Source organism: Somniosus microcephalus, chromosome 10 (assembly GCF_052327205.1).
Source record: "Somniosus microcephalus isolate GS21.2 chromosome 10, FLI_Smic_1.0, whole genome shotgun sequence".
Lineage (NCBI taxonomy): Eukaryota > Metazoa > Chordata > Chondrichthyes > Squaliformes > Somniosidae > Somniosus > Somniosus microcephalus.
This window is the reverse complement of record NC_140996.1, coordinates 115,549,152-115,576,254: the sequence shown is the minus strand read 5'-3', so window position 1 is coordinate 115,576,254 and position 27,103 is coordinate 115,549,152. Positions and strand designations below refer to the sequence as shown.

General features: G+C 47.1%; 1 protein-coding gene across 2 annotated transcripts in view; it reads right to left on the bottom strand.

Annotated features, from left to right (window-relative positions):
• The window catches only part of LOC147111638 (progesterone receptor-like), a 539,157-nt gene that overhangs the window by 143,788 nt on the left and 368,266 nt on the right, over positions 1–27,103 (bottom strand). For both annotated transcript variants that reach the window (XM_085998728.1, XM_085998729.1), the window contains one exon: positions 26,185–26,487. In XM_085998728.1, the coding sequence (XP_085854854.1) occupies positions 26,185–26,487 (303 nt within the window). The remainder of the gene's footprint in view (positions 1–26,184; positions 26,488–27,103) is intronic.

The window sequence follows — 27,103 nt, the reverse complement described above, 5'->3', positions numbered from 1 at the left end:
CACTCCCTCCAAGGCCAATATATCCTTCCTAAGGTGTGGTGCTCAGAACTGCTCACAGTACTCCAGGTGCAGTCTAATCAGGGCTTTGTATAGCTGCAGCATAACTTCTACACCCTAATATTCTAGTCGTCTAGATATAAAGGCCAACATTCCATTGGCCTTTTTGATCATTTTCTGTACCTGTTCATGACATTTTTATGATCCATGTACCTGGAACCCCAAGTCTCTTTGGACATCTGCTGTTTTTAGCTTTTCACCATTTAGAATGTACCCTGTTCTATCCTTTTTAGGTCCAAAGTGGATGATCTCACATTTGCATACACTGAAATCCATTTGCCACAATTTTGCCCATTCATTTAATCTACCAATATCCCTTTGTAATTTTATGCTTTCATCTACACTGTCTACAATGCCGCGTAGCTTTGTGTCATTGACAAATTGGGATATATGTCTTTCTATGCCATCATCTAAGTCATTAATAAATACAGTGAATAGTTGAGGCCCTAACCCAGATACCTGCGGGACACCAGTAGTCACATCCTGCCAATTATCCCTACTCTCTGTCTTATGCCGCTCAGCAAATTTCCTAATTAGGTCAATAATTTGCCTTCAATTTCATGGGCTTCTACCTTAGTTAACAGTCTCTTATGTGTGACTTTATCAAATGCCTTCTGAAAGTCCATATAACTAACATCCATAGACATTCCCCTGTCAACTACTTTAGTTACCTCCTCAAAAAATTCAATCAGGTTTGTCCGGCATGACCTACCTTTCACAAATCCATGCTGCTCTCTCTGAACAACTGAACATTTTTGAGTACTTGCCCATTATCCCTACCTTAATTATAGACTCTAACAGAGATGTTATAACGAGAGGTAAGCAGGCAGTGGAGACCTTATGGGTTGAATTAAGAAATAGGAAAGGATTTAAGAATGCATTGGGAGTTGTGTATAGGCCTCCTGATAGCAGCTGTGAAGTGCTAGAATGTATAACTACAGAGCTACAAGCATGTAGTAAAGGTAGAGTGGCTTTAATGGGGGATTTTAACTTTCCCGACAACAGATGTTAGGCTAACTGGTCTATAATTTCCTGGTTTCCCTCTCTTGCCATTCTTAAATAGCGGAGTGACATGCGCAATTTTCCAATCTAAAGGAACGGTTCCTGAATCAAGAGAACTTTGGAAGATTATAGTTAAGACATCTGTATTGTGCTCACCTACTTCCTTTAAAACCCTGGGATGGAAAACATCCGGTCCTAAAGATTTGTCACTCTTTAGTGCCATTATTTTCTTCATTACTGTTATTTTGCTTACGTTAACTTTGTTGAGTCCCTGTCCCTGATTCAATATTAGTTTCCTTGGGATTTCCGGCCTGCTATTCTCTTCCTCTAGTGTAAATATTGATGCAAAGTAATTAATCAACATGTCCGCCATTTCCTTATTATCATTGACAATATCACCGATATCAGATTTCAAGGGGCCCACATTGCTCCTGACCACCCTCTTTTTCCAAATATAATTGTCAAACTTTGTGTTGATTTTGATATCCCTTGCAAGTTTCTTTTCATACTCCCTTTTGTAGCTCTTACTATCTATTTTGTCACCCTTTGCTGTTCCTTGTATCTTTCCCATTCGCCGGGATCTGTGCTATGTTTTGCATTTTGTATGCTTTTTCTTTTAGTTTTATATTGTCTGTTACCTCTTTAGTCGTCCATGGCTGTTTTTTTTTGCAAGTAGAGCTCTTGCCCCTCAGGGTTATAAACTGGTTCTGTATCACATTAAATTCTTTTTTGAACGCCTCCTACTGATCTTCTGTTGTTTTACCCATTAACAGATTTGCCCAGTTTACTGTGGACAGTCTCTGTCTCATCCCGTTGAGGTCAGCCTTACCTAACTCTAGAATCTTAGTAGCTCTTTTGCATTTCTCCCTTTCAAATACTACTTTGAACTCAATGATGTTATGATTGCTATTAGATAAATGTTCACGCACCGTTAGGCTGTTAACTAAATCTGGCTCATTACTCATTACTAAATCTAATATGGTTTGCTCCCTTGTTGCCTCTAGGACATATTGTTGCAGAAAACTATCCAGGACACACTCAAGAAATTCACTACCTTCCTGACATGTGCTAATCTGCTTATTCCAATCTATAGGAAAGTTAAAATCCCCCATTAAAGCCACTCTGTCTTTACTACATGCGTGTAGCTCTGTAGTTATACATTCTAGCACTTCACAGCTGCTATCAGGAGGCCTATACACAACTCCCAGTGCATTCTTAAATCCTTTCCTATTTCTTAATTCAACCCATAAGGTCTCCACTGCCTGCTTACCTCTCGTTATATCCTCTCTTATCATTGAAGTGATTTCATCCTTAATCACTAAGGCTACTCCTCCTCCTCTACCATTTTCCCTATCTTTAATGTAGACCTTGTAGCCTGGTATATTTAGTTCCCAGTACTGACCGTCTTGCTGCCATGTCATACCCTCCAAGTTGAATTTGCACCTGCAGTTCATTCAATTTATTCCTTATACTCTGTGCATTTGTATAAAGACTTGCATTTATATAGCGCCTTTCATGACCACCGGACATCTCAAAGCACTTTACAGCCAATGAAGTACTTTTTGAAGTGGAGTCACTGTTGTAATGTGGGATGCACGGCAGCCAATTTACACACAGCAAGCTCCCACAAACAGCAATGTGATAATGACTAGATAATCTGTTTTTGTTATGCTGGTTGAGGGATAAATATTGGCCAGGACACCGGGTATAACTCCCCTGCTCTTCTTCGAAATAGTGTCATGGGATCTTTTACGTCTACCTGAGAGGGCAGATGGGGCCTCGGTTTAACGTCTCATCTGAAAGACGGCACCTCCAACAGTGCAGCGCTCCCTCAGCACTGTACTGGAGTGTCAGCCTAGCTTTCTTTATGTGCTCAAGTCCCTGGAGTGGGACTTGAACCCACAACCTTCTGATTCAGAGGCTACCAACTGAGCCACAGCTGACACTTTTTTGGGTTACTCTTATTAGGGCCACACACCCTTCAGCTCTAATGTTTTTCTCACATGTTTCTTATTTCTCTCTCCTGGCTTAATCACTTTACATCTTTTAGTTTTCCCTTTACCTGTAGTACCTAATGCACAATTTCTGACTTAGTCTACTCTCTTCCCTTTTGTTTGTTTTTGAACTATTATTTGTACTATAATTTCCACTTGAGCCCTCCCCCCCCATTTACTAGTTTAAAGTCCTTGTGACCGCCCTGTTTATCCTTTCCATTAGGACCCTGGTCGCAGACTGGTTCAGGTGGAGCCCATCCCAACGGTACAGTTCCTTCCGGTCCCAATACTTTGCCAGTGCCCCATGAAATGGAACCCCTCTTTCCCACACCACTTCGTCTGCCACGTGTTCACCTCCCTAATCTACTTATCCCTACGCCAATTTGCATGTGGCTCAGATAATAATCCAAAGATTGTAACCCTTGAGGTCCTGTTCTATTGAGTACTAGCTTGGTAAAATAGATGTTAAAAGTTTTTAAAGTGTGCAGAGAGTGCTGCTGAATGCTTGTAAGCCCTTGGATGGTAAAGGAGGGCCTCTGAGAAGACAGAAAATGCTGGAAATACTCAGCAGGTCAGGCAGCATCTGTGGAAAGAGAAACAGAGTTCACATCTCAGGTCGAGATGCTGCCTGACCTACTGAGTGTTTTCAGAATTTTCTGCTTTTATTTCAGATTTCCAGCATCCGCTCGCAGAGGGAAGAGGAAGACATAGAAGAGGAGAAAGCAGAAGGAAGGATGCAACCCAGACAGCCCCCTTCTGCCAAGGATATCTGGAATGGAATCATCCACCGGTGGTACCAGTGACCAGCATCTTGTATCCTTTCAGCTCTGCTGCTGGCCAAGGGCTCAGCCATGCCCCTGCCAAGAATGGCCAGCACCGTCTCCTCCAAGGGGGTGAGGTGAAGCTAGGAATGGGAAGTGTGCCTCGTGTTTGGTAGAGATTGTTGGTAGGTGAGTGATGGGTGGGGGAGTCGTGCATTGAGCAGTGTGTGAGGCTAGTGGTGCAGTTGGTAGGAGACGGCTTTTGAAGATGCATTCACTGACCTTGACCACTGGTCTGAGGTCATGAAGTTTCTTTAGACACTGGAGCCAGGTCATGGTGGCTGCACTGCTGGCAGTGACGGCCTCAGTGATCTGGTCCTACATCCTTCTTTCTGGGGGGCCTCCTGTACCCTGTGGGCAGAGGACCGCTCTTGTAGTGTTGACCCCTGCTGCATGTGAGACCCTGGGTGTCTTTCCCTGCCCGCTGAGCCATTTGTGTTAGTGCTGAAGCACTTTTCCCATTTTATTTTATGTGAGGAATGCAATTCAGTTTTAACAGCAGAAGACTGCCATTTGGGAATTCTTTTTAATGTTAATTTTTTTCAGAAGGCAGTTGAGCTCTAAGGGCTAAAAACTGCCTATTTTTAAATGATTTTTTTTCCATTTCAGAAGGCAGTTCCCCTTTAAAGGACCGCATTGCTTTCTAAAATTACAGCCTTGCTTTAAGAGAAGGCTGTTCTTGCTGCAATGACGTTATGGTCACACTACATTGGACTTCTTGCTGGGACTAATACCACGAAAACGGCCTTGCACAGTGAGTTTAGCACTGCGACAATGATAATTACCAAGCAACACCAATTCACCGGTGCTGCCAGCGCTATAAATTTCATTGGCTGTTAACTGCGATTGGCAAGTTTCTAGCCCAATATCTCTTATATTTAAACTAGTTTCTATGGCCCCTCGAACTTGACCCCGCAACTACTGACAATAGTCAGCTTCTATCTACCCATCCTTTCCTATTTTTAAACACTTCATTCATAATCCCCCATAATCTGTGTTGTTCTAACAAAAAGTGACCTAACTTCTCAAGTCTTTCTTTGTATTTGTATTTCCTCGTACCACACAGCATCCTAGTGAGTCTGTGGCGTAACCTGCCTAACACCTTACTTTCTTTCCTATAGTGTGGTGGAGAATACTACACAAAGTACTCTAACTGAAGTCTTATTCTGATTTTATATAGGCTCATCATTACTTCTTGGCTTTGTATTTTATGGGTGCAAAATTGGGATTGGTAGCATTCATTTTTTGGGCGCTACGAGTGCCATTAGAGATCCAAAATGGCATCCGTGGCACACACACTTGTGGGGCAAATTGCGCCAGATGTCATATTGGTGAGAGTGTTAGCATGTGCGCAGTGAATGTTCACCAGAAGTATGCAGAGCAGGCAGATCATGACGTCAATCAGTGTGTAACGCTGATTTGACGCCAGCGGTGCTATTTTGGAGCTCAACGCTCCAGCCAGCGCCCTCTCTTAACCTTGCACAGCTGAACATGTGTTCAGCAGCAGGAAGGACGCCCTCCACCAGCACTATTTAAAAGGATCATCAACAGGTTAGTTGCTGGTTGATTTCTTCTGGCTGTTGGCACAATTCTATAAGTGTTTGATGCTTTCAAAAGTTGTTTCAAGTTGCAAAAGTCTACAGGGAGCGGTGTGGCAGGTGCTGAAGGGCTTTTTCCTGGGTTCAAACTTGGCACAAACCACTTGCTGCCAGACATAGACCCTAGTTGGAATTCTCCTTGGAATATAGCATGATTTAGAGAATGAACAGGGGCCACACAGCGCAGGACAAGCTGCTGGAATAGGGAGGAGGAGGAGGGGGAGAAGGGCTCTCAGCGGGAGGCCATATCTGCCCAGGGTGTTCAGGAAGCAATTCTCCTACCTGAACCTCAGCGAGGAACAATATGTGAGGTGTCTGCACTTCAATAAGGATGCCCTCGCTGAAATCTTCCACCTGCTGCAGCCACAACTGCAACCTCAGAGCAGGGCAAAGACCGCTTTGTCAGTGACTGTGAAGGTGACCGTGGTAATGAAATTTTATGCATCGGGCTCCTTTCAGGCTGGTGCTGCAGATATTACCAACATCTTGCAGTTTGCCGTCCACAGTTGCGTAAGGGAGGTCACTGAGGCTCTCTATTCAAGCGAGCTGACTACATTTCAATCTCTCTTGTCAGAGACCAATAGACAGAGCAAGCATGCGGCTTTGCTAGATCTGCAGGCATCCCCATGGTGCAGGGTGCCATTGACTGCTACACATCACTTTGCAGGCACCACATTTCATATATCGAAACCAAAAAGGATTCCACTCCCTCAACGTCCAGCTGGTGTGTGACCATAGGCAGGAAATCATGCAGTTGAATGCCTGATATCCTGGCAGCAGTCATGTGCCTTCATTCTGCGGCAGTCCACTGTGCCATCTGCATTTGACCCACCACGGCAAACCAACTGTGGCTATTGGGCGACAAGGGCTATCTGCTGACAACACGGCTCATGACTCCGGTGCACAACCCATGCACATGTATGTAGCATGCATATAATGAAAGCCATTTTTTTTAAATTTGTTCATGGGATGTGGGCATCACTGGCAAGGCCAGCATTTATTGCCTATCCCTAATTGCCCTCGAGAAGGTGGTGGTGAGCTGCCTTCTTGAACCGCTGCAGTCCGTGTGGTGAAGGTACTCCCACAGTGCTGTTAGGTAGGGAGTTCCAGGATTTTGACCCAGCGACGATGAAGGACCGGCGATATACGTCTAAGTTAGGATGGTGTGCGACTTGATGGGGAACTTGGAGGTGGTGGTGTTCCCATGCGACTGCTGCCCTTGTCCATCTAGATGGAAGAGGTCGCGGGTTTGGGAGGTGCTACCGAAGAAGCCTTGGCGAGTTGCTGCAGTGCATCTTGTAGATGGTACACACTGCCAGCCACAGTACATCGGTGGTGGAGGGAATGAATGTTTAAGGTGGTGGATGCAGTGCCAATCAAGTGGGCTGCTTTGTCCTGGATGTGTCGAGCTTCTTGAGTGTTGATGGAGCTGTACTCATCCAGGCAAGTGGAGAGTATTCCATCACACTTCTTACTGTGCCTTGTAGATGGTGGAAAGGCTTTGGGGAGTCAGGAGGTGAGACACTCGCCACAGAATACCTAGCTTCTGACCTGCTCTTGTTGCTACAGTATTTATGTGGCTGGTCCAGTTAAGTGTCTGGTCAATGGTGACCCCCCAGGATGTTGATGGTGGAGGATTCGGCGATGGTGATGCCATTGAATGTCAAGGGGTGGTGGTTAGACTCTCACTTGTTGCCTAGCAAGTGTGTGGCGTGAATGCTACCTGCCACTTATCAGCCCAAGCCTGACCGTCGTCCAGGTCTTGTTGCATGCGGGCATGGACTGCTTCATTATCTGAGGAGCTGTGAATGGCACTGAACACTGTGCAGTTATCAGCGAACAGCCCCATTTCTGCTACACGAAATGTGATAGAGCAGACCATTGGCATGTGAAACCACGCTTCCACTGCCTGGACTGCTCTGGAGGAGCCCAGCAGTACTCAGCAGAACGGGTGTCAAGATTCATGGTGGTCTGTTGCATGCTGCACAACCTCTGTTCTATCGGCCGCCCCATCGAAGTCCTCATCTGAGTCCTCTGCAGCAGAACTCATGTGCGACCTCACCCTCCAGTGAGTTGGCACCTGCGCTAACCTTGCCCCCGCTCTGGCTGCAGGCCACTAATGCCCGGTGTCTTACTACGTGCAGATCTCGCTTCTATGATTTCCTCTAAATTACGCGCAGTGTCAGTATCTGAGCTGGTTTAAGGTGATTGGCAAAAGAACCAGCGGTAACGAATGTTTAGGATTTGGAATGCACTGCCTGATAGGGTGGTGGAAACAGATTCAAAAGTAGCCTTCAAAAGGGAATTGGATAAATACTTGAAGGAGAAAAAACTGCAGAGATATGGGGAAAGAGCGGGGAAGTGGAACTAACTGGATTGCTCTTCGAAAGAGTCAGCACAGACTCGTTGGGCCGAATGCCTCCTTCAGTGCTGTACTATTCTATGATCTTATCAATGATCCTTTGCAGTTTCCTTTGGCCTTTAAGAATGAACTATACCTCCTATTGTGGTATATCTGCACATTTCTACACCAATCATCTGCAACTCTCTCCTTCCCTTCCTCGGCTTCTCTGTCTCCAGTTCTGGGGATAGGCCATCGACAAATATCTACTTTCAACCCACTGACTCCCACAGCTACCTTGACTACATTTCCACCAACCCTGCTTCCTGTAAGGACTCTATTCCATTCTCCCAGTTTCTCCATCTCGGTCGCATCTGTTCCGTCGAAGCCACCTTCCATACCAGTGCTTCCGATATATCTTCCTTTCTCCTCAACCGAGGATTCCCCTCCACCATGGTTGACAGGGTCCTCGACTGTGTCCGTTTCATTTCCCGCATTTCTGCTCTCACCCCTTCCCCTCCCTCCCAGAACCAAGATAGGGTTCCCCTTGTCCTCACCTTCCACCCCACCAGCCTCCACATGCAATGGATCATCCTCTGCCATTTCTGCCACCTACAGCGTGATCCCACCACCAAACACATCTTCCCCTTCCCTCCCTTTCAGCATTCTAAAGGGACTGTTCCCTCCACAACACCCTCGTCCATTCGTCTATCATCCCCAACACTTTCCCTTGCAAGCGCAGGAGATGCAACACCTGCCCTTTTAACTCTTCCCTTCCCACCATCCAGAGCCCCAAACACTCCTTCCAGGTGAAACAGTGATTTACTTGTACTTCTTTCAATTTAGTATACTGTATTCGCTGCTCACGATACGGTCTCCTCTACGTTGGGGAGAACAAATGCAGATTGGGTGATCTCTTTGCGGAACACCTCCGTTCAGTCCGCAAGCATCACCCCGAGCTTCTGGTCACCAGTCATTTTAATTCTCCGCTCCACTCCCACACTGACCTCTCTGTCCTCGGCCTCCTACACTGTTCCAATGAAGCTCAACGGAAGTTCGAGGAACAGCACCTCATCTTTCTATTAGGTACTTTACAGCCTTTCGGACTCAAAATTAAGTTCAACAATTTCAGATCATAACCTCTGCTCCCATTTTTTTGGACGGCAGCTGTTGCTGATGATTCTGATATTCCCATTCACACCTCCACTAGACCCATCTTTTGTTTCTTTACTTGTCCCATTACCATCTGCTTTCGCTTTGCACCATCATCCCTATTGTTATTTAATCTCTCCTGCCTTCCACCCTATCACAGACCTTCCCTTTTGTTCTTTCCTCCCCTCCTCCCTTTCCCTGCCCCTACACTTGCTTAAAACCTGTTACACCTCTAACCTTTTCCAGTTCTGACCAAAGTTCATCGACCTGAAACTTTGGCCCTGTAATTCCGGTCCCAACGCGTGAGTACGGATGGGGTACGTGAGGAGGCTGAAGGGATGTAACCTGTCACCCCTGATCCTCTCTAACTTTTACCGCTGCACAATAGAGAGCATCCTGACAAACTGTACCACAGTATGGTATGGCAGCTGTAGCTACTATGACCGGAAAGCCCTGCAGCGGGTAGTCAAAACTGCCCAACGCATTACCGGCACCTGGCTACCGACCATGGAGCACATATACCAGAAACACTGTCTACGGAGGTCACGGTCCATCATCAAAGACCCTACCCACCCCAGCCACAGTCTGTTCACCCTCCTGCCATCTGGGAGGTGCTACAGATGCATTCGCACCCGTACGACCAGATTTAGGAACAGCTTCTTTCCCAGGGCTGTCATCCTACTGAACTCCACAAATAAACTCTAAAGCCTGCACATCTGCCAATGCACTTTATTATGGTTATGTTTATGTTAATGTATTACAAGCCAAATGTATGTTGAATGTTTAAATGTCTTAATCTAAATGTACACTCTCGGGAGCCGCAAGCCTACATTTCGTTGTACTGCACTTGTGCACTAACAATGACAATAAAAGTTGATTTGATTTGATTTGTTGGAAGTGCTGGATTTCAGCATGCACAGCGCATGTGCGGGAAACCGGCATTTCCTCCAAGGGGTTCAGAGGTCCAACGCGTGCGCACAGGACTCTGCGCGCACGCGTTGAACTTCCTTCTTTTTGACAGGTTTGCCCGTGTGTAAGGGCCTCAACTTTTTAGAAATGTAAAAAGGAGACGTAAGGACTTGGGCCTAGAAATTCATTGACGCCACTTTTGGGGCGCTAAAGTGAGGCGTCCGCTAAAGTTTGCGGCCGCCGCCAAATCTAGGTCGCTTCTCCGATATTCATTAGCTTCGCCCTACTAGTTCGGGCGAGCGCTAAAACTGCTGCTGGACGCCTCTCTTTGGGCGCTAAGCCGGAGGTGGTGATCGATAGCGCCGAGGCCGGGCGCAGCACAGGTGCGGCCATCTCGTGATTGACAGCAGACACCCTGGCGCCGGCCAGCTCTTAAGGGGGAAGGGTCGACTGTGTCTGCTGCCACGCCCTGGATAGTGGAGCCCTCCAGCTAGGCCTGAACACTGCTGCTGGACCCAAATAGCGCCTGAAGACATGGAGAAGGCCCGTGAACGTGCGCAGCGCTTCTCAGAGCGTGATCTGAGTGTGCTGCTTGCTGCTGTGGAGAAGAGGCGCCATGTTTTGTACCCGGACAATGGCAAGAAGGCAACGGTCCACGTCTACAGGAGAGCCTGGAGGCATGTCGCCAGCAAGCTGTCAGCCAACAGCGACGTCCCCAGGACCGGTGCCCAATGCCGCAAAATGTTAAATGACCTCACACGCATTGTCAGGGTGAGTACCCTTTCCAATGACCTCCTCATCCTTGCATGTGCACCTCACATTATGGGCAAAGGGACCTGAAAGCTCTAATGGCCAGCCTTCATCCAGCAGCTATGGGACAGGCATGAGCATCAATTGCACATTCTGCACTGAACACACTGGCCAAGCTATTCCACCATGGGAGGCAGTGCACACCAGATCATGGCGACACACTGGCCAAGCTATTCCACCATGGGAGGCAGTGCACACCAGGTCATGGCGACACACTGGCCAAGCTATTCCACCATGGGAGGCAGTGCACACCAGATCATGGCGACACACTGGCCAAGCTATTCCACCATGGGAGGCAGTGCACACCAGATCATGGCGACACACTGGCCAGGCTATTCCACCATGGGAGGCAGTGCACACAAGATCACGGCGACACACTGTACTTAGAGGCCGTCCTTTCTCTTGCAGGCCAAGCTGGCGAACAATCGCAAGAGCCGGACTGCGACCGGGGGAGGACGACCCCATATCCAGCCACTCACCGACCTGCAACATCGCGTGGAGCGCCTCATGGGTGGCCGGGTGATTGGGCCCGTTGCATGTGGAGATGCCGACCCTGTTCTGGGCAGCAATGGTAAGGACATCACCTTTTGCACCTCTCTCGTCCCACTTGCGCATCAGATCTACATCCTTTGCCACTGTCCGACCAATGCGCTGAATGCCACCACTCATGCATCCCGCACTGACGCCCTCTCCTCACTCTAAAGCTACTCTTGTGCCTTCCTGCTTTCAGATGGTCAAGAGGAGGTCCCTCAACTTGCCAGTGACAGACCCTCCGAGGAGGAGCAGGAGGAGGAGCAAGAGGAAGGCGGCCCATCAGGGGAACCCTCAGCCGCGGCCACCCAGGCCAATGTAGGGGACACGTCTTCCCTGGAGGGCAGCGTGGCGGAAGTGTCGAAGGGGAGGGGAGCTCCTGGGACCTGCGTGCTGCAGAAAGGTGGGAGGGGGGTGGAAGCTCGGCGGCCTTCTCCCCAGAGGGGGGATGCGTCGGAGGGGAGTCCAATTGCTGGGCCCAGCGGCCTCCAGCAACGCAGGAAGGGTCGGCCAGCTCGGCTGCCTTCTCCCCAGAGGGAGAGTCCGGCCTCCAGTCAGGAGATGCTCTTCGCCGAGGAGATGGAACGCCTCAAAGACTTGTCCGCGGACTCGGAGCGCCGGCACACGGAGCTCATGGCGGCAGTGGCACGGTTGCCTGAGTCCATCGATTCCCTCTCTCGGAGTGTGGCCGAGTTCGGGCCCTTAGAGGCCACCAGTCGGGCGGAATACCGGGCAGATCTGTCAGCGACTGGCCAGGTGATTAGTGGTGCCGTCCAGTCACTGGCTGCTCTGCTGCGGTCAGTGAACAGGTCAACACGGGCACTCACTGCTGCCACACTCGCTGTGTCAGCCAGGCATCGCCAGGGCACCCGGCGCGCTGCAGCAGCACATCGGTCTGTCCCTCGGCAGATTGGTGCGCACGCTGCAGTGCTGGCCCGGGCGAGTGCCAGTGTCTCAGGCGACCAGCGAGCGCCTGCCATCCGCCGGCTTGCCGCCATTCCTCCAGCCGCCACTGCCACTCCCCCAGTGGAGCTGCCAGGAGCTGCTGCAGCGACTGATGCTGGCCAGCCACAGCTGCAGCAATCAACAGCCGGCCGCTCGACGGCCAGACCTCGACTAGGCCGACCCCCAAGGGCATCTGCCGTCACGACATGTGCCCCTCAGGAGCCAGCCCCCAGCCTTGCAGCAGCCAATGGCCTTACTTTGAGGCGGAGCAGCAGGGCGGGCAGGGGCCACCCAAAGATGGCAAAGGCATCGCCCTAGCGGGCCAAATAGTCAAATGTGTGTCCATTTGTGTTTGTTTCTTGAGGCCGAGAATTGGATGTTTGTTTTTTGAAGGCCGATGATGTGATGTTTGTTTTGGACGAAGGCCGAGAATGACGGCCATTTTAGTTGCCCTATTTTGTTAATCCTCCCCAGGTTGTGGGAGCGAGTAATGTGTTTGAGTGTTTTTTGGTGTTTTCATCTGTTTTTGGTTTTCATGTGGGAAGGGCCCAGAGTTTGTACAATAAAGCATTTTATTTATTCACATTGTCCATGTTTGATCTTTGAAGTGTTTGTTGCCTTAACCGGCTGAGGGCTTGCGGAGCGGCTGCAATCATGTTCTATCATTGGCACAAGCCATTCCCTGACAGGGGGCCTAGAAGTGACGTTCAATAAGCCGACGATGGGCGGCCCTTGGACCTTGTGCGTCCCTCCTGGGCTGTTACTCCTCGTCCTCGTCGTCCTCATGCTCCTCCTCCTGAGGTGGTGGTCCAACGTGAGGTGGCAGTGCCTGAGTCCTGCGGATAGCCAGGTTGTGCAGCATGCAGCAAACGATGACGAATTGGGAGACTCGATCCTGCGAATACTGGAGGGCTCCCCCGGAGCAATCGAGACAGCGGAACCGTTGCTTGAGCACGCTGATTGTTTGTTCTATGAGGTTCCTCGTCGCTTGATGGCTCTCGTTGTATGCCTCTTCAGCAGGGGTCGTGGGCGCGTGGAGCGGGGTCATGAGCCAGGTACACAAAGGATAGCCTTTGTCCCCGATAAGCCATCCTCTTGGGGGAGGCTATGCCTGGAACATGTCAGCCACAGTTGTCTGTTGCAGGATAAAGGCATCGTGGCTGCTGCCTGGAAAGCGGGCATTGACAGCTAGGATGCGCTGCCTGTGGTCACACGCCAGCTGTACATTGAGGGAATGGTAGCCCTTCCGGTTGCGGTACTCCTCGGCATGCTCAAGAGGTGCCCGCAAAGCCACATGCGTGCAGTCAATGGCGCCCTGCACCATGGGGAAGCCTGCTATTCTTGCAAACCCCACTGCACGCTGCTGCTGCTTGTCCAGGGTCATGGGGAAGGAGATGAATTGATGTCTCCTTCTGAAAAGGGCTTTGGTCACCTGGCGGATGCAGCAATGCACGGTGAACTGGGAGATGTTAGCGATGTCCCCAGTAGCGGATTGGAAGGAGCCGGAGGCATAGAAGTTGAGAGCCACCGTCACCTTCACTGCCACCGACAGAGACGTCCTGCGCATCATCTCTCTGAAGCAGCCGGCAGATGTCTGCAACCACCTCCCTTCGGAATCGCAGCCTCCAAACACACATCGCGGCAGACATGGTCAGATAGGAGGTCTGCTGGCGGTATACCCTGCGTGGGTAAGGCCTCAGTTGGCGACGCCTGTTGCCCCCTCTGCGTCTAGCCAGGGCTGCCACTCTCTCACGGCGTCTGTAAGCCCTTCTGGCATAAGGCTGAAATTCAGCGTTGCCACCCAATGCAGCCCCCATTATATGCTGGCAAACACTGAGCTCTGAATGAAGGCAAAGATAATTGGTAAGCTCTGGCCTGAGCCAAAAATACCTGTCCAAGTGTTGGTCCAAACCAGTAAACTCTCCTCCTTGGTCTCTGTCCAAAAAACCGTTGCACAAGAGTGAATGCTGCAAAATGGCTGGCCTTTATACTGCTGGGTAAGTGCCCTTTAATTTGCGCTCCCCGCGGCCCGGCTGGCCTGTGTACCATTCCACTTCAGTCGCTCGGGACGCCCGGCGCACAATGGGCCGGCGCGAGTGAAGTTCCGGTTTGGGGCGCACAAAGGGCGTTGCACTATTAAATGACGTCATGATCTGCGCGCGCAGCAGGGCGCGCGCTAAGACTTTGCGCCGGCGCTAAATGTGTCCTGAAGTTGGGGCGAGGCGCAGATCGCGCTGCGCCCGGGCGATAAGCGCCTAGCGCTCGAGATCTACTCCCCCTAAGGCGCTAACGGCTGGCGCGCCCAACTGAATTTCTAGGCCCTGATTCTTTAAGGTAAGTGGTCTATTATTTAAAATTATAACATTTTTTCCACAGCTTTCTTGTTTTTAAGGACTTTACAGTAAGGTAAGTTTATTTTTAGACCCGATTTCTTAAAAAATTATTTTTTTCAAAAATTTGATTGTTTAAAATAGTTTTTTAAAGTTATTTATAGTTCATTTAATTAGTGGGATGTTTTTTAAAATTTTATTTAAAGTTTAAGTAGTGTTTTGGGCGCCCGTAGTTTTCATGAGTTTGACAGTTCTTACTATCAAACTCATGAATGAAGTTTTCCCTCCCCTGATTGGCTGCCCAGTGCTCACCTGATCCCAGCCGGCACATCCAACGAACTATGCCGCTGGATCAGGCAAGCACAGCGCGCCGATAGCTGAACCGGGCCAGTGACAGGAATTCCAAGCAGGCCCAGGCTTCAGCTGTCGGCGCGCCGGGTAAGTGCACATCGGGGGCTTGCACGCGTGGCAAGCCCCCGAACCTAATTTCTGGGCCGTTAACTCTATTTCTCTCTCCATGGATGCTGCCTGACCTGCTGAGTATTTCCAGCATTTTCTGTTTTTATTTCTGTTATCCTACCCTAATTCCCTTACTCTTTTCTAATAATCTCCCATGTGGTACCTTGTGAAAGGCTTTCCTAAAGTCCATGTACACAACAAAGTCAGCCCCTCCATTTCCCATAGTGCTGTTTTTCTTAAGTAATTGATACTGCATCTGAATCATTTAGCTATGGAGGCTATTATAGCATAGAATTTTATATACTTCACAAGAATTATAAACAAAAATGAGAGTGTTGATTGGATAATAAAGGAACTGAACTGTTGACCTTGTTTTTAGAAACTATCATATGCATAATCTCGTAAAATGTGAAACTGAAAGAAATTAAGTTAACCATTGTGACTGAAGATGACTTAGCTGACAATGGTAAATCAAGTAACCAGACTGCATGCATCTGTGAGTTTTAAGGCTAGCAGCTGAGTCTAATAAAGGTAAACCATTCTACATGCAAAGTCTTCTGAACCTACCAAGGCTCAACTTTAAAGTGAAAACTTTGAAATGAAAGACCAACAACCTGTTCAAAACACTTTCCCAATCCTACCTCCCCATGCCAACTTCAACCAACTACACTATAAACTAACACAGCTAGTCATCCTCATACCATGTACCCAATGCACCACATATAACACGTAAAGATTATGCAGTAGAGTGTGATTTCAACATAAATCCAGCGTGACAACTGTAACATATTTGCATTGTAAATTGGGCAATTAAACTGATGAGCAGAATTCAACCATTGAATATTGTTCTTCAATCTACCATTTAAAGGGGATACTGGTAAGTCAGTTTAAAAAAGATGGTACTCTGTTTGGGTAGGGGTAAAAGTGCACATCCTGTGGCATGTGGAAAGTCATGGATGCTTCATGTTGCATGGATGACTACATGTGCAGTAAGTGTCACCAGCTGCAACGACTCGAGCGATGGTTTACGGAGCTTGAGCGGCGACTGGAGTCACTGTGGTGCATCTGCGAGGCTGAGAACTACGTGGATAGCATGTTTAGTGAGGTGGTCACCCCGCAGCCCAAGAGAGAGCAGACAGAGAGCAAGTGGATGACCACCAGACAGAAGAAGGCCAGGCAGGCAGTGCAGGAGGCCCTGGAGGGCATTTCGCTCTCCAACTGGTATGCTATTCTGAGTACTGGTGGGGGCAATGGTCCCTCTGAGGAGTGCAGTCAGAGCCAAGTCCTCGGCACCATGGGTGGCTCCGCTGCACAGGGGTGGAGGAAAAATAGTGGAAGAGCAATAGTGGTAGGGGATTAAATAGTGAGGAGAGCAGACAGGCGTTTCTGCGGCCACAGACATGACTCCAGGATGGTATGTTGCCTCCCTGGTGCCAGGGTCAAGAATGTCACCGAACGGTTGCAGAGAATTCTGGGGGGAGAGGGTGAACAGCCAGATGTCGTGGTCCATATTGGTACCAATGACATAGGTAGAAAGAGGGATGAAGTCCTGCAGGCAGAGTTTAGGGAGCTAGGAGTCAGATTAAAAAACAGGACTTCAAAGGTAGTAATCTTTGCTGATGATACAAAGATGGGAGGGAAAGCAGTGAGTGAGGAGGACATAAAAAACCTGCAAAAGGACATAGACAGGCTAAGTGAGTGGGCAGAAATTTGGCAGATGGAATATAATGTTGGAAAGTGTGAGGTTATGCACTTTGGCAGAAAAAATCAAAGAGCAAGTTATATCTAAATGGAGAGAAACTGCAAAGTGCTACAGTACAAAGGGATCTGGGGGTCCTGGTGCATGAAACACAGAAGGTTAGTATGCAGGTACAGCAGGTGATCAGGAAGGCCAATGGAATCTTGGCTTTTATTGCAAGGGGGATGGAGTATAAAAGCAGGGAAGTCTTGCTTCAGTTATACAGGGTACTGGTAAGGCCACACCTGGAATACTGCGTACAGTTTTGCTTTCCATATTTAAGGAAAGATATACTTGCTCTCGAGGCAGTTCAGAGAAGGTTCACTCGGTTGATTCCGGAGATGAGGGGGTTGACTTATGAGGAAAGGTTGAGTAGGTTGGGCCTCTACTCATTGGAATTCAGAAGAATGAGAGGCGATCTTATCGAAACATATAAGATTGTGAGGTGGCTTGATCAGGTGGATGCGGTGAGGATGTTTCCACTGATGGGTGAGACTAGAACTAGGGGGCATAATCTTAGAATAAGGGGCTGTCCTTTCAAAACTGAGATGAGGAGAAACTTCTTCACTCAGAGGGTAGTAAATCTATGGAATTTGCTACCCCAGAGAGCTGTGGAAGCTGCGGCATTAAATAAATTTAAAACGGAGATAGACAGTTTCCTAGCTGATAAGGGAATTAGGGGTTACGGGGAGCGGGCAGGGAAGTGAACGTGAGTCTAGGTTCGGATCAGCCATGATCCTATTGAATGGCGGAGCAGGCTCGAGGGGCCGTATGGCCAATCCTGCTCCTACTTCTTATGTTCTTATGTAATCCCCAGATTACTCCCGGTGCCACGTGCTAGTGAGTCCAGAAATAGGAGGATAGAGCAGATGAATGCGTGGCTGGAAGGATGGTGCAGGAGGGAGGGCTTTAGATTCTTGAGGCATTGGGACCGTTTCTGGGGGAGGTGGGACCTGTACAAGCCGGACGGGTTGCACCTCAACGGAGCTGGGACCAATATCCTCGTGGGGGCGGGCGGGGGGGTTGTTAGTGCTGTTGGGGAGGCTTTAAACTAGCTTGACAGGGGGGTGGGAACCTAAGTATAGAGTCAATAGGGAGGGAAGAAAAACTGGAATTGGAAAACAAAAACGTAGAAAGTAAATTGGAAGGACAGAGGAATCAAGGGCTAGATAGTAGTCAATAAGGAGGTTTGCCTGTACTAAATGGTATATACTTCAATGCAAGGAGTATAGCGAACAAGGCAGATGAGCTAAGGGCATAGGTAGATACTTGGGACTATGATATTAGAGCTATTACAGAGACGTGGCTGAAAGACAGGCAGGTATGGCAGCTCAACATTCCTGGTTACAGGATTTTCAGATGGGACAGAGAGGGAGGTAAAAGGGAGGGGGGTCGCCGTACTGATTAAAGAAACTATTACAGCTGTGAGGAGGGATCATCAAATGAGGCTATATGGGTCAATTGGAAAACAAAAAAAGGGCAATCACACTGCTGGGAGTGTACTATAGACCCCTAAACATTGCGAGGGAGATAGAAGAGCAAATGTGTAGACACATTTCAGAGAAGTGCAAAGACTATAGGGCAGTAATAGTAGGGGATTTCAACTACCCCAATATTAACTGGGACAAAATTAGTGTGAAGGGAATAGAGGGTGCAGAATTCCTAAAATGCATCCAGGAGAACTTTTTTTAAAAGTATGTAGCAAGTCCAACAAGGGAGGTGGCAGTTCTGGTCTTAGTTTTAGGGAATGAAGCTGGGCAGGTAGAAGGCGTATCAGTGGGGGAGCATTTTGGTGCTAGTGACCATAATTCAGTTAGATTTAAGGTAATTATGGAAAAGGACAAGAATAGACGAGGAATAAAAATTCTAAATTGGGGAAAAGCAAATTCTGCTAAGCTCAGATGGGATTTAGCCATAGTGGACTGGAAACAGCTACTTGAAGGTAAATCAGTGTCAGAGCAGTGGGAGGCATTCAAGGAGGACATCCGGAGGGTTCAGACCAAATATGTGCCCTTAAAGAAAAAAGGTGGGACTAACAAATCTAGAGTCCCCTGGATGTCTAGAGACATACAGGGTAGGATAAAGGAAAAAAAGGGAGGCGTGTGACACATACCGAGGGCTAAATACTGCAGAATCTTTAGAGGAGTACAGAAACTGCAGGGGTGCAATTAAAAAGGATATTAGGAAAGCAAAGAGCGAGCATGAAAAATTCTTAGCAAGTAAAATCAAAGATAACCCAAAGATGTTTTATAAATATATTAAGAGCAAGAGGATAACTAAAGAATGGGTCTATTAGAGATTTTACCACGTTCCCGTAAAGGTCAAGGGTGGGACCAACAAGTCCAGGGAACCCTGGATGTCAAGGGATATACAAGAATGGATTAGGAAAAAAAGGGAGGCTTTTGGCAGATACAAAGGACTAAAAACAGTGGAAGCCCTAGAGGAGTATAGAAAGTGCAGGGGGGTACTTAAAAAAGAAATTAGGAAAGCGAAGAGGGGGCATGAAAAAACATTGGCAGGCAAAATAAAGGAAAATCCCAAGGTGTTTTATAAGTATATTAAGGGCAAGAGGATAACCAGTGAAAGAATAGGGCCCATTAGGGACCAAAGTGGCAATCTCTGTGTAGAGCTAAAAGATGTTTTACATCTGTGTTCACTATGGAGAAGGACAATGTAGGCATAGAAATCAGGCAGGGGGGTTGTGATATACTTGAACAAATTAGCATTGAGAGGGAGGAGGTACTAGCAGTTTTAGCGGGCTTAAAAGTGGATAAATCCCCAGGCCCAGATGAGATGTATCCCAGGCTGCTGTGTGAGGCAAGGGAGGAGATTACAGGGGCTCTGACACAAATTTTCTGAACCTCTCTGGCCACAGGGGTGATGCCAGAGGACTGGAGGACAGCTAACGTAGTACCATTATTCAAGAAGGGTAGTAGGGATAAACCAAGGAATTACAGGCCAGTGAGCCTAACATCAGTGGTAGGGAAATTATTGGAAAAAATTCTGAGGGCCAGAATTAGTCTCCACTTGGAGAGGCAAGGGTTAATCAGGGATAGTCAGCATGGCTTTGTCAGGGGGAAATCGTGTCTAACCAATTTGATTGAATTTTTCGAGGGGTGACTAGGTGTGTGGATGAGGGTAGTGCAGTTGATGTAGTCTACATGGACTTCAGTAATGTTTTTGACAAAGTCCCGCATGAGAGACGGGTCAAGAAGGTAAGAGCCCATGGGATCCAGGGAAATTTGGCACATTGGATCCAAAATTGGCTTAGTGGCAGGAGGCAGAGGGTGATGGTTTTTGTGACTGGAAGCCTGTGTCCAGTGGTGTACCGCAGGGATCGGTGCTGGGTCCCTTGCTGTTTGTAGTGTACATTAATGATTTAGATATGAATGTAGGCGGTATGATCAGTAAGTTCGCAGATGACACGAAAATTGGTGGAGTGGTAAATAGCGAGGAGGGAAGCCTCAGGCTACAGGACGATATAGATGGGTTGGTCAGATGGGCAGAACAGTGGCACATGGAATTTAACCCTGAAAAATGTGAGGTGATGCATTTTGGGAGGACTAACAAGGCAAGGGAATACACAATGAATGGTAGGACCCTAGGAAGGACAGAGGATCAGAGGGACCTTGGTGTGCATGTACATAGATCCCAGAAGGCAGCAGGACAGGTAGATAAGGTGGTTAAGAAGGCATATGGGATAATTATATTCTATGCCTCAGCTAATGAAGGCAAGAGCAGAGAGGTTATGATGGAGCTGTACAAAATGCTAGTTAGGCCACAGCTGGAATACTGTGTGCAGTTCTGGTCGCCACACTATAGGAAGGGTGTGATTGCATTGGAGAGGGTGCAGAGGAGATTCACCAGGATGTTATCTGGGCTGGAGCGTTTCACCTATGAAGAGAGACTGGACAGGCTGGGGTTGTTTTCCTCAGAGCAGAGAAGGCTGAGGGGGGACCTGATTGAGGTGTATAAAATTATGAGGGGCATAGATAGGGTAGATAGAAAGGAATGTTTCCCCTTCGTAGAGGGGTCAATAACCAGGGGGCATAGTTTCAAGGAAAGGGGCAGGAGGTTTAGAGGGGATTGGAGGAAAAACTTTTTCACCCAGAGGGTGGTTGGAATCTGGAACTCACTGCCTGAAAGGGTGGTAGAGGCAGGAACCCTCACAACATTCAAGAAGCATTTAGATGAGCACTTGAAATGCCACAGCATACAAGGCTACGGACCAATTGCTGGAAAATGGGATTAGAATAGATAGGGCTTGATGGCTGGTGCAGACATGATGGGCCAAAGGGCCTCTTTCTGTGCTGTATAACTCTATGTCTCTGTGAGATCATGAGGATAATCTGTGTGTGTAGGCGGAAGACGTCGGTAGGGTTCTTAATGAATAATTTGCGTCTGTTTTCACAAAGGAGAGGGGCGAAGCAGACATTGATATCAGGGAGGAGGAGTGTGAAATATTAGATGAAATAAACATAGTGAGAGAGGAAGTATGAAGGGGTTTAGCAGCTTTAAAAGTATATAAATCCCCAGGCCTGGATGAAATGTATCCCAGGCTGTTAAGCGAAGCAAAAGAGGAAATAGCAGAGACCCTGACCATCATTTTCCAATCCTCTCTGGTTTCAGGTGTGGTGCTGGAGGACTGCTAATGTGGTATCCTTGTTTAAAAAGGGAGAAAAGGATAGACCGAGTAATTACAGGCCAGTCCGCCTAACCTCGGTGGTGGGAAAATTATTGAAAAGAATTCTAAAGGACAGGATAAATCTTCATTTAGAAAGACACGGATTAATCAAGGATAGTCAGCACGGATTTGTTAAGGGAAGGTCGTGTCTGACAAACTTAATTGAATTTTTTGAGGAGGTAACAAGGAGGGTAGATGAGGGTAATGCATTTGATGTAGTGTATATGGACTTTAGCAAGGCTTTTGATAAGGTTCCACATGGCAGACTGGTCAAAAAGTTAAAAGCCCATGGGATCCAGGACAAAGTGTCAAATTGGATTCAAAACTGGCTCGGAGGCAGGAAGCAGAGGGTAATGGTTGATGGGTGTTTTTGTGACTGGAAGGCTGTTTCCAGTGGGGTTCCGCAGGGCTCAGTACTAGGTCCCTTACTTTTTGTGGTATATATCAATGATCTAGACTTGAATATAGGGGGTATGATTAAGAAGTTTGCAGATGATACTAAAATCGGCTGTGTGGTTGATACTGAAGAAGGAAGCTGTAGACTGCAGGAAGATATCAATAAATTGGTCAGATGGGCAGAACAGTGGCAAATGGAATTCAATCCGGAGAAGTGTGAGGTAATGCATTTGGGGAGGGCTAACAAGGAAAGGGAATACACATTAAATGGTAGGACACTGAGTAGTGTAGAGGAACAAAGGGACCTTGAAGTGCATGTCCACAGATCCCTGAAGGTAGCAGACCAGGTAGATAAGGTGATTAAGAAGGCATATGGAATGCTTGCCTTTATTAGCCGTGGCATAGAATACAAGAGCAGGGAGGTTATGCTTCAACTGTATAAAACACTAGTTAGGCCTCAGCTAGAGTACTGCGTGCAGTTCTGGTCACCACATTACAGGAAAGTTGTGATTGCACTAGAGAGGGTACAGAGGAGATTTACAAGGATGTTGCTGGGAGTAGAGAAGCTTAGCTATGAGGAAAGACTGGATAGGCTGGGTCTGTTTTCCTTGGAACAGAGGAGGCTGAGGGGTATTGAGGTGTATAAAATTATGAGGGGTATAGATAAAGTGGATAGGAAGGACCTGTTTCCCTTAGCAGAGGGGTCAAAAACCACAGGGCACAGATTTAAAGTAATTGGTGGAAGGTTTAGAGGAGATTTGAGGGGAAATTTCTTTACCCAGAGGGTTGTGGGGGTCTGGAACTCACTGCCTGAAAGGGTGGTAGGGGCAGAAACCCTAACCACATTTAAAAAGTACTTGGATGGGCACTTGGGATGCTGTAACCTGCAGGAACCAAGAGCTGGGAAGTGGGATTAGGCTGGATAGCTCTTTGTTGGCCGGCACGGACACGATGGGCCAAAATGGCCTCCTTCCATGCTGTAGCTTTCTATGATTCTATGATATTGAAAGAAACGGAGCTGCAACTACAATGATCACAAATAAGACTAAAATAATGATCTGTGGCTTTGCGATCATGCTAATTTCGGCTTGTTTTCCTGCCGTATCCATATTTTTTATCCTATCTGAACAGTCATTCTTATTTATTGTGAGTCTAAACATGCTCCTTGAATACGCTGGAGAAAGAAAGAATAGGCTTGAGACTACTTCTACTGGTGGCTGTTAGAGTGCTGAGCATGTGTAAATAACTTTTTTTAAAATAGTATACTTACAATGGGCCGGATTTTGCTGTTGAAATAACGGTGAGGCCAACAGCACTCACCATTATTACAGGGTAAATCTGACATCAACCTCCGGCATCCACACATGTGCAGTTAAATGCGGAAATCAGAAAGTTGCTGTCTGAGTTGCTCTGCTCTTCCAGAAGCTGCGGATACTGGTATCTCCCTGAGAGACTTGGCATTGAAACACATGGAAAGGCATGAAGTTGCTTTACTTATGTGATAGATACCCACTATCACACCAGAAAAAGTTAGGGCTTGTCTATTCCAGTGTAAGTAAATTTTTAACACTGTTAATTACTGCCAAACAACCTCTCTGGCAATGAAAATTAACTTTTACAAGTGTGGAGCCTCATTTTTTCAGATTTTAATTATTGTTGGAGATTTTTTTTAAAATTTCAAACAAAAATATGTATTTTTTACTTTTTCTTTCTGTCTCTTTTATCTCTCTTAACCCCAATCTTTCTTTCCCTTGCTTTATTTCACTTTCTGTACCTGATTTGACTTGAATTAACTATTCTAACTGATGCTTCCTGGTTCAGACTCAGTGCTGGTCATTAACAATTCTTCAATCTGATTGGTTATGGAGATAAACAGTTGCTTGACCTGTTCACACAGGTTGCACGTGCCCTGTAGAGGGCACCGTGCCATTTTGGCTCTCTAATTTACAGTAAGTTCCAGTGCAAAATCCCATAGAAAGTCTGTTGGAAAGTGCAAGTATAATGAACAGCTGGTGCCATTCCTTTGCCACTGAGAGCAAAATCTGGTCTCATAGTCTCAGGATAAGGGGTCGGCCATTTTGGACTGAGTTGAGGAGAAATTTCTTCACTCAGAGGGTTGTGAATATTTGGAATAGCTGTGGATGCTCAGTCATTGAGTATATTCAAGACTGAGATCAATAGATTTTTGGGCACTAAGGGAATCAATAGATATGGGGATAGGGCGGGAAAGTAGAGTTGATGTAGAAATTCAGCCATGATCTTATTGAAAGGTTCAAGGGGCTGTATGGCCTATGCCTGCTCCTATTTCTTATGTTCTTATTGTCTTTTGTAGCACTAGCAGGTTAAAGTGCATTGGAGAACTTTGAAACATATATAGTACAAATCTAAACTATAATCGGCCAATAGTTGATAATTCCATAAAATCAGTAAAAACTATTATATGCAGCAGTCACCAATTAATTAACACCTTTGAGTTCATGAGAACAGTGTTCAGCTAATCCATATTGCCAGTAAGGAATCCATGCTGAAAGAGAGTGTGGATCATAGATAGCTGTAAAACATATAGGCCTAGAAATTCAGTCGCGTTTGCGCCCACTTATTGGCTATAAAAGTGGTTTGCGCCTGAAGTTTTTTATCGCCCGAAATTCAGATGGACCCTAACATCGGCGTTAGCTGGTAGCGCCGCGCCGGCACCGATGACATCATCGGTGTGCGCAGCGCCCCGGTTGCAATGCTATTCCGGCCCGATGGCCAAATTCAGTTGCGGCCGCCTTGCCCGTGGCAGCCGCAAACAGCGTTTGTGAAACGGGGTCTTGCAGCTCCGAAAGGCCGGCGCATAAAGGTGGAGCGGCGGCCGGCCGCTTTCCCGGCGGCCGCCTGCCCGCACCTCCCTCCCCGGACTCCTGCACCACCCCCCCGCGGCATTGATGTCTGAGTCCCGCGAGCCCGGCACTTCTCCGTGGTGCCGGGCTCATTTGCCGGGGGAATCCACCGGTGATCTGACGGCTGCAGGCAGCTCCTCCTGAAGAGAAGGAGGAGGCCTGCAGTACCCCAGCCTGCCGCACCGCATCGGGTGCCGCAGCGGGAGCTGGACGCCTGAAAGTGACATTCATCGCCCCTAGCGAGGCGGCCAAACCCTGCAATAGCGCCCGCCGCCATCTTGGCCTGTCGCAACTGAATTTTAGGCGGGCGCTACGGGAATCCTGGCGGGCGCAAAATTTCGGGCGCAAAAGACCTGGCGGGGCCATACCGAATTTCTAGGCCAGATTCCCTCATTTTCTGACCCATGTTCCCTGTGAGCATGGCTCCTCACTAAAAAAATACATAGTTCAGGTACATTCTAATTTCCTCATTCTATGAAGGACTTAACTGTCCTATAACATTGGATTAAATCCTGCAATTGTAAATCTGCTGTACAATTTACAAGTTGTTATTTAGAAACCATATAACCTATTTTTAAAGCCTGAAAAAATCCAATAGGATCTTGTGCAATTTTTTAATTGGACATTGTTGAGATCATTCTCCCTGTAATTGCAGTGCCAATGTGACCACTGTCAATCTACAAGGAAAATGTTATTCTATGCTGTTTAATTTTTTGTGAGCATATGAAATCCTTTTATTTTGTCCCCTGTTTTCGTTGGTTGGGTCACATTTCACTTGTGGATGTAACAGCAGGAAGCCAGGAGACCTTCTTCAAGGCTTCCACGAATGTTGTTCTCAGCCAGGCATCAGAGAGCAGCCCAGTGATGACATACCCTTTAATTTTTCTGTCCTTCTTGTGGGAGGTCCTCTGGCTTTCATCAAATATGGCCCACAGCAGCACAGCTTTAAGCTGGTCCCCGATGATTTGGGGATCAAACAAGACCTGTGCCCACTCCACCTCTATTTCCTTGACAGTGTACTTTGGTGTTGCGACATGCTACGCTACTAGGCCGAGAACAAATCTGTTTTCAATGATGCATTCTTAGGATTTGATACTTAACATCAATTTCACCAAGTATGAAAGCTTTACCACAATTTGCATTGAAGCTAGGAAGACTGACTTTAACTGTTGGTATAGAAAATAAATTGCTTGGGCAAATGGGTTGTGCAGTGAGTTGAATTGCACTTCTAGCTGGTGGAGGGAAACCAAAATAGCACTTTGGTGCAAGTAGGGGATGCTCTGCTCAAGTTGGGGATTAAGACATATTTTTAAGGTAAAGTACAGACAGCTTTTATTTTGCATCTGGCCATACTTTACCTTACCTAGGAGTACTTGATGGTGACAGTGGGCTCCAAAAAGTATTCCATTGTCCAGCAATTAAACCCATCACCTTGATGACCATAACATCACCACAAAGGAAAAAAACAAACACAGTGTAGAGTGCACTATGTTGTCTAATGATTGTAACTTTATCACTTAAACTCATATTGTTACCTGGTACAGATTTGGCCCATTTAACAACAGCTACAAGTTGCCTCTCGCATAGCCTGTTCAGGCTAGTTAGCAGATAGTTAGGCGAGTCTGGTTGACTGTTATCATAGCCTGCATAAACAACTTCTGGTTCAATTATCTGTAAAATGGAAACGAGTGTCGGCGTGAACTGGACCCCTCGAGTTGAATGTAATGTGATCTTTGGTATTGCAACTGGACTGACACTTGATAGTGTCATTTCGGACTGCAGAGAAGATGGGTTGTTTCCGATGTTCTTTAGTTTACTGAATTTCCTTAGCTTTCGGGCTGAAAAACAAAAAATAATTGCCCGTTTAATAACTGAACTTTCAACACAATATCCATTGTTGTTCAGTTTACAGACTTATACGTCACAATTATCCAAACCAACGTCTACATTTGTTGGATTTTGTTTGATCTCACTTTTCTCAGGTGTCTCGGTTTCCAAATTCAGTTTCCTTTGAATCTACAAATGAATAAGTTGTTGTCTCTTATGTTAAGATATATAATGAGAAATAAAATGTGATGTTGCCAGGCATCAGCACTTTGACTCTGACGAGACAAAAGTCACGTGAGGCTATGTGGCTGAGATCAAAGGCATTTATATTACAAGGAGTAAGCTTCATATAACTTTACTTAAGGAGAAAGAAAACGTGGGGGAGTGCTTTCAATTTAAAATACGTTTCCAAGTAGGCAATGCTTAAAAAAGGAAATTTAAATATCTCTTACCTCTTAGGAGAAGTCCTTATTTTCATTTCAATTTTTCAGACTCTGATTCTGGGTCTCCCCTCTCTGCAGGGAGCCACTCTGACGATGTCAGCTATGGGAGTGGCAGTGACTGCCTTCATAGGAAACCCTGTACATCAGCATCCAGACCAGTCTTGATGCCAGTTGGGAAGCAGAT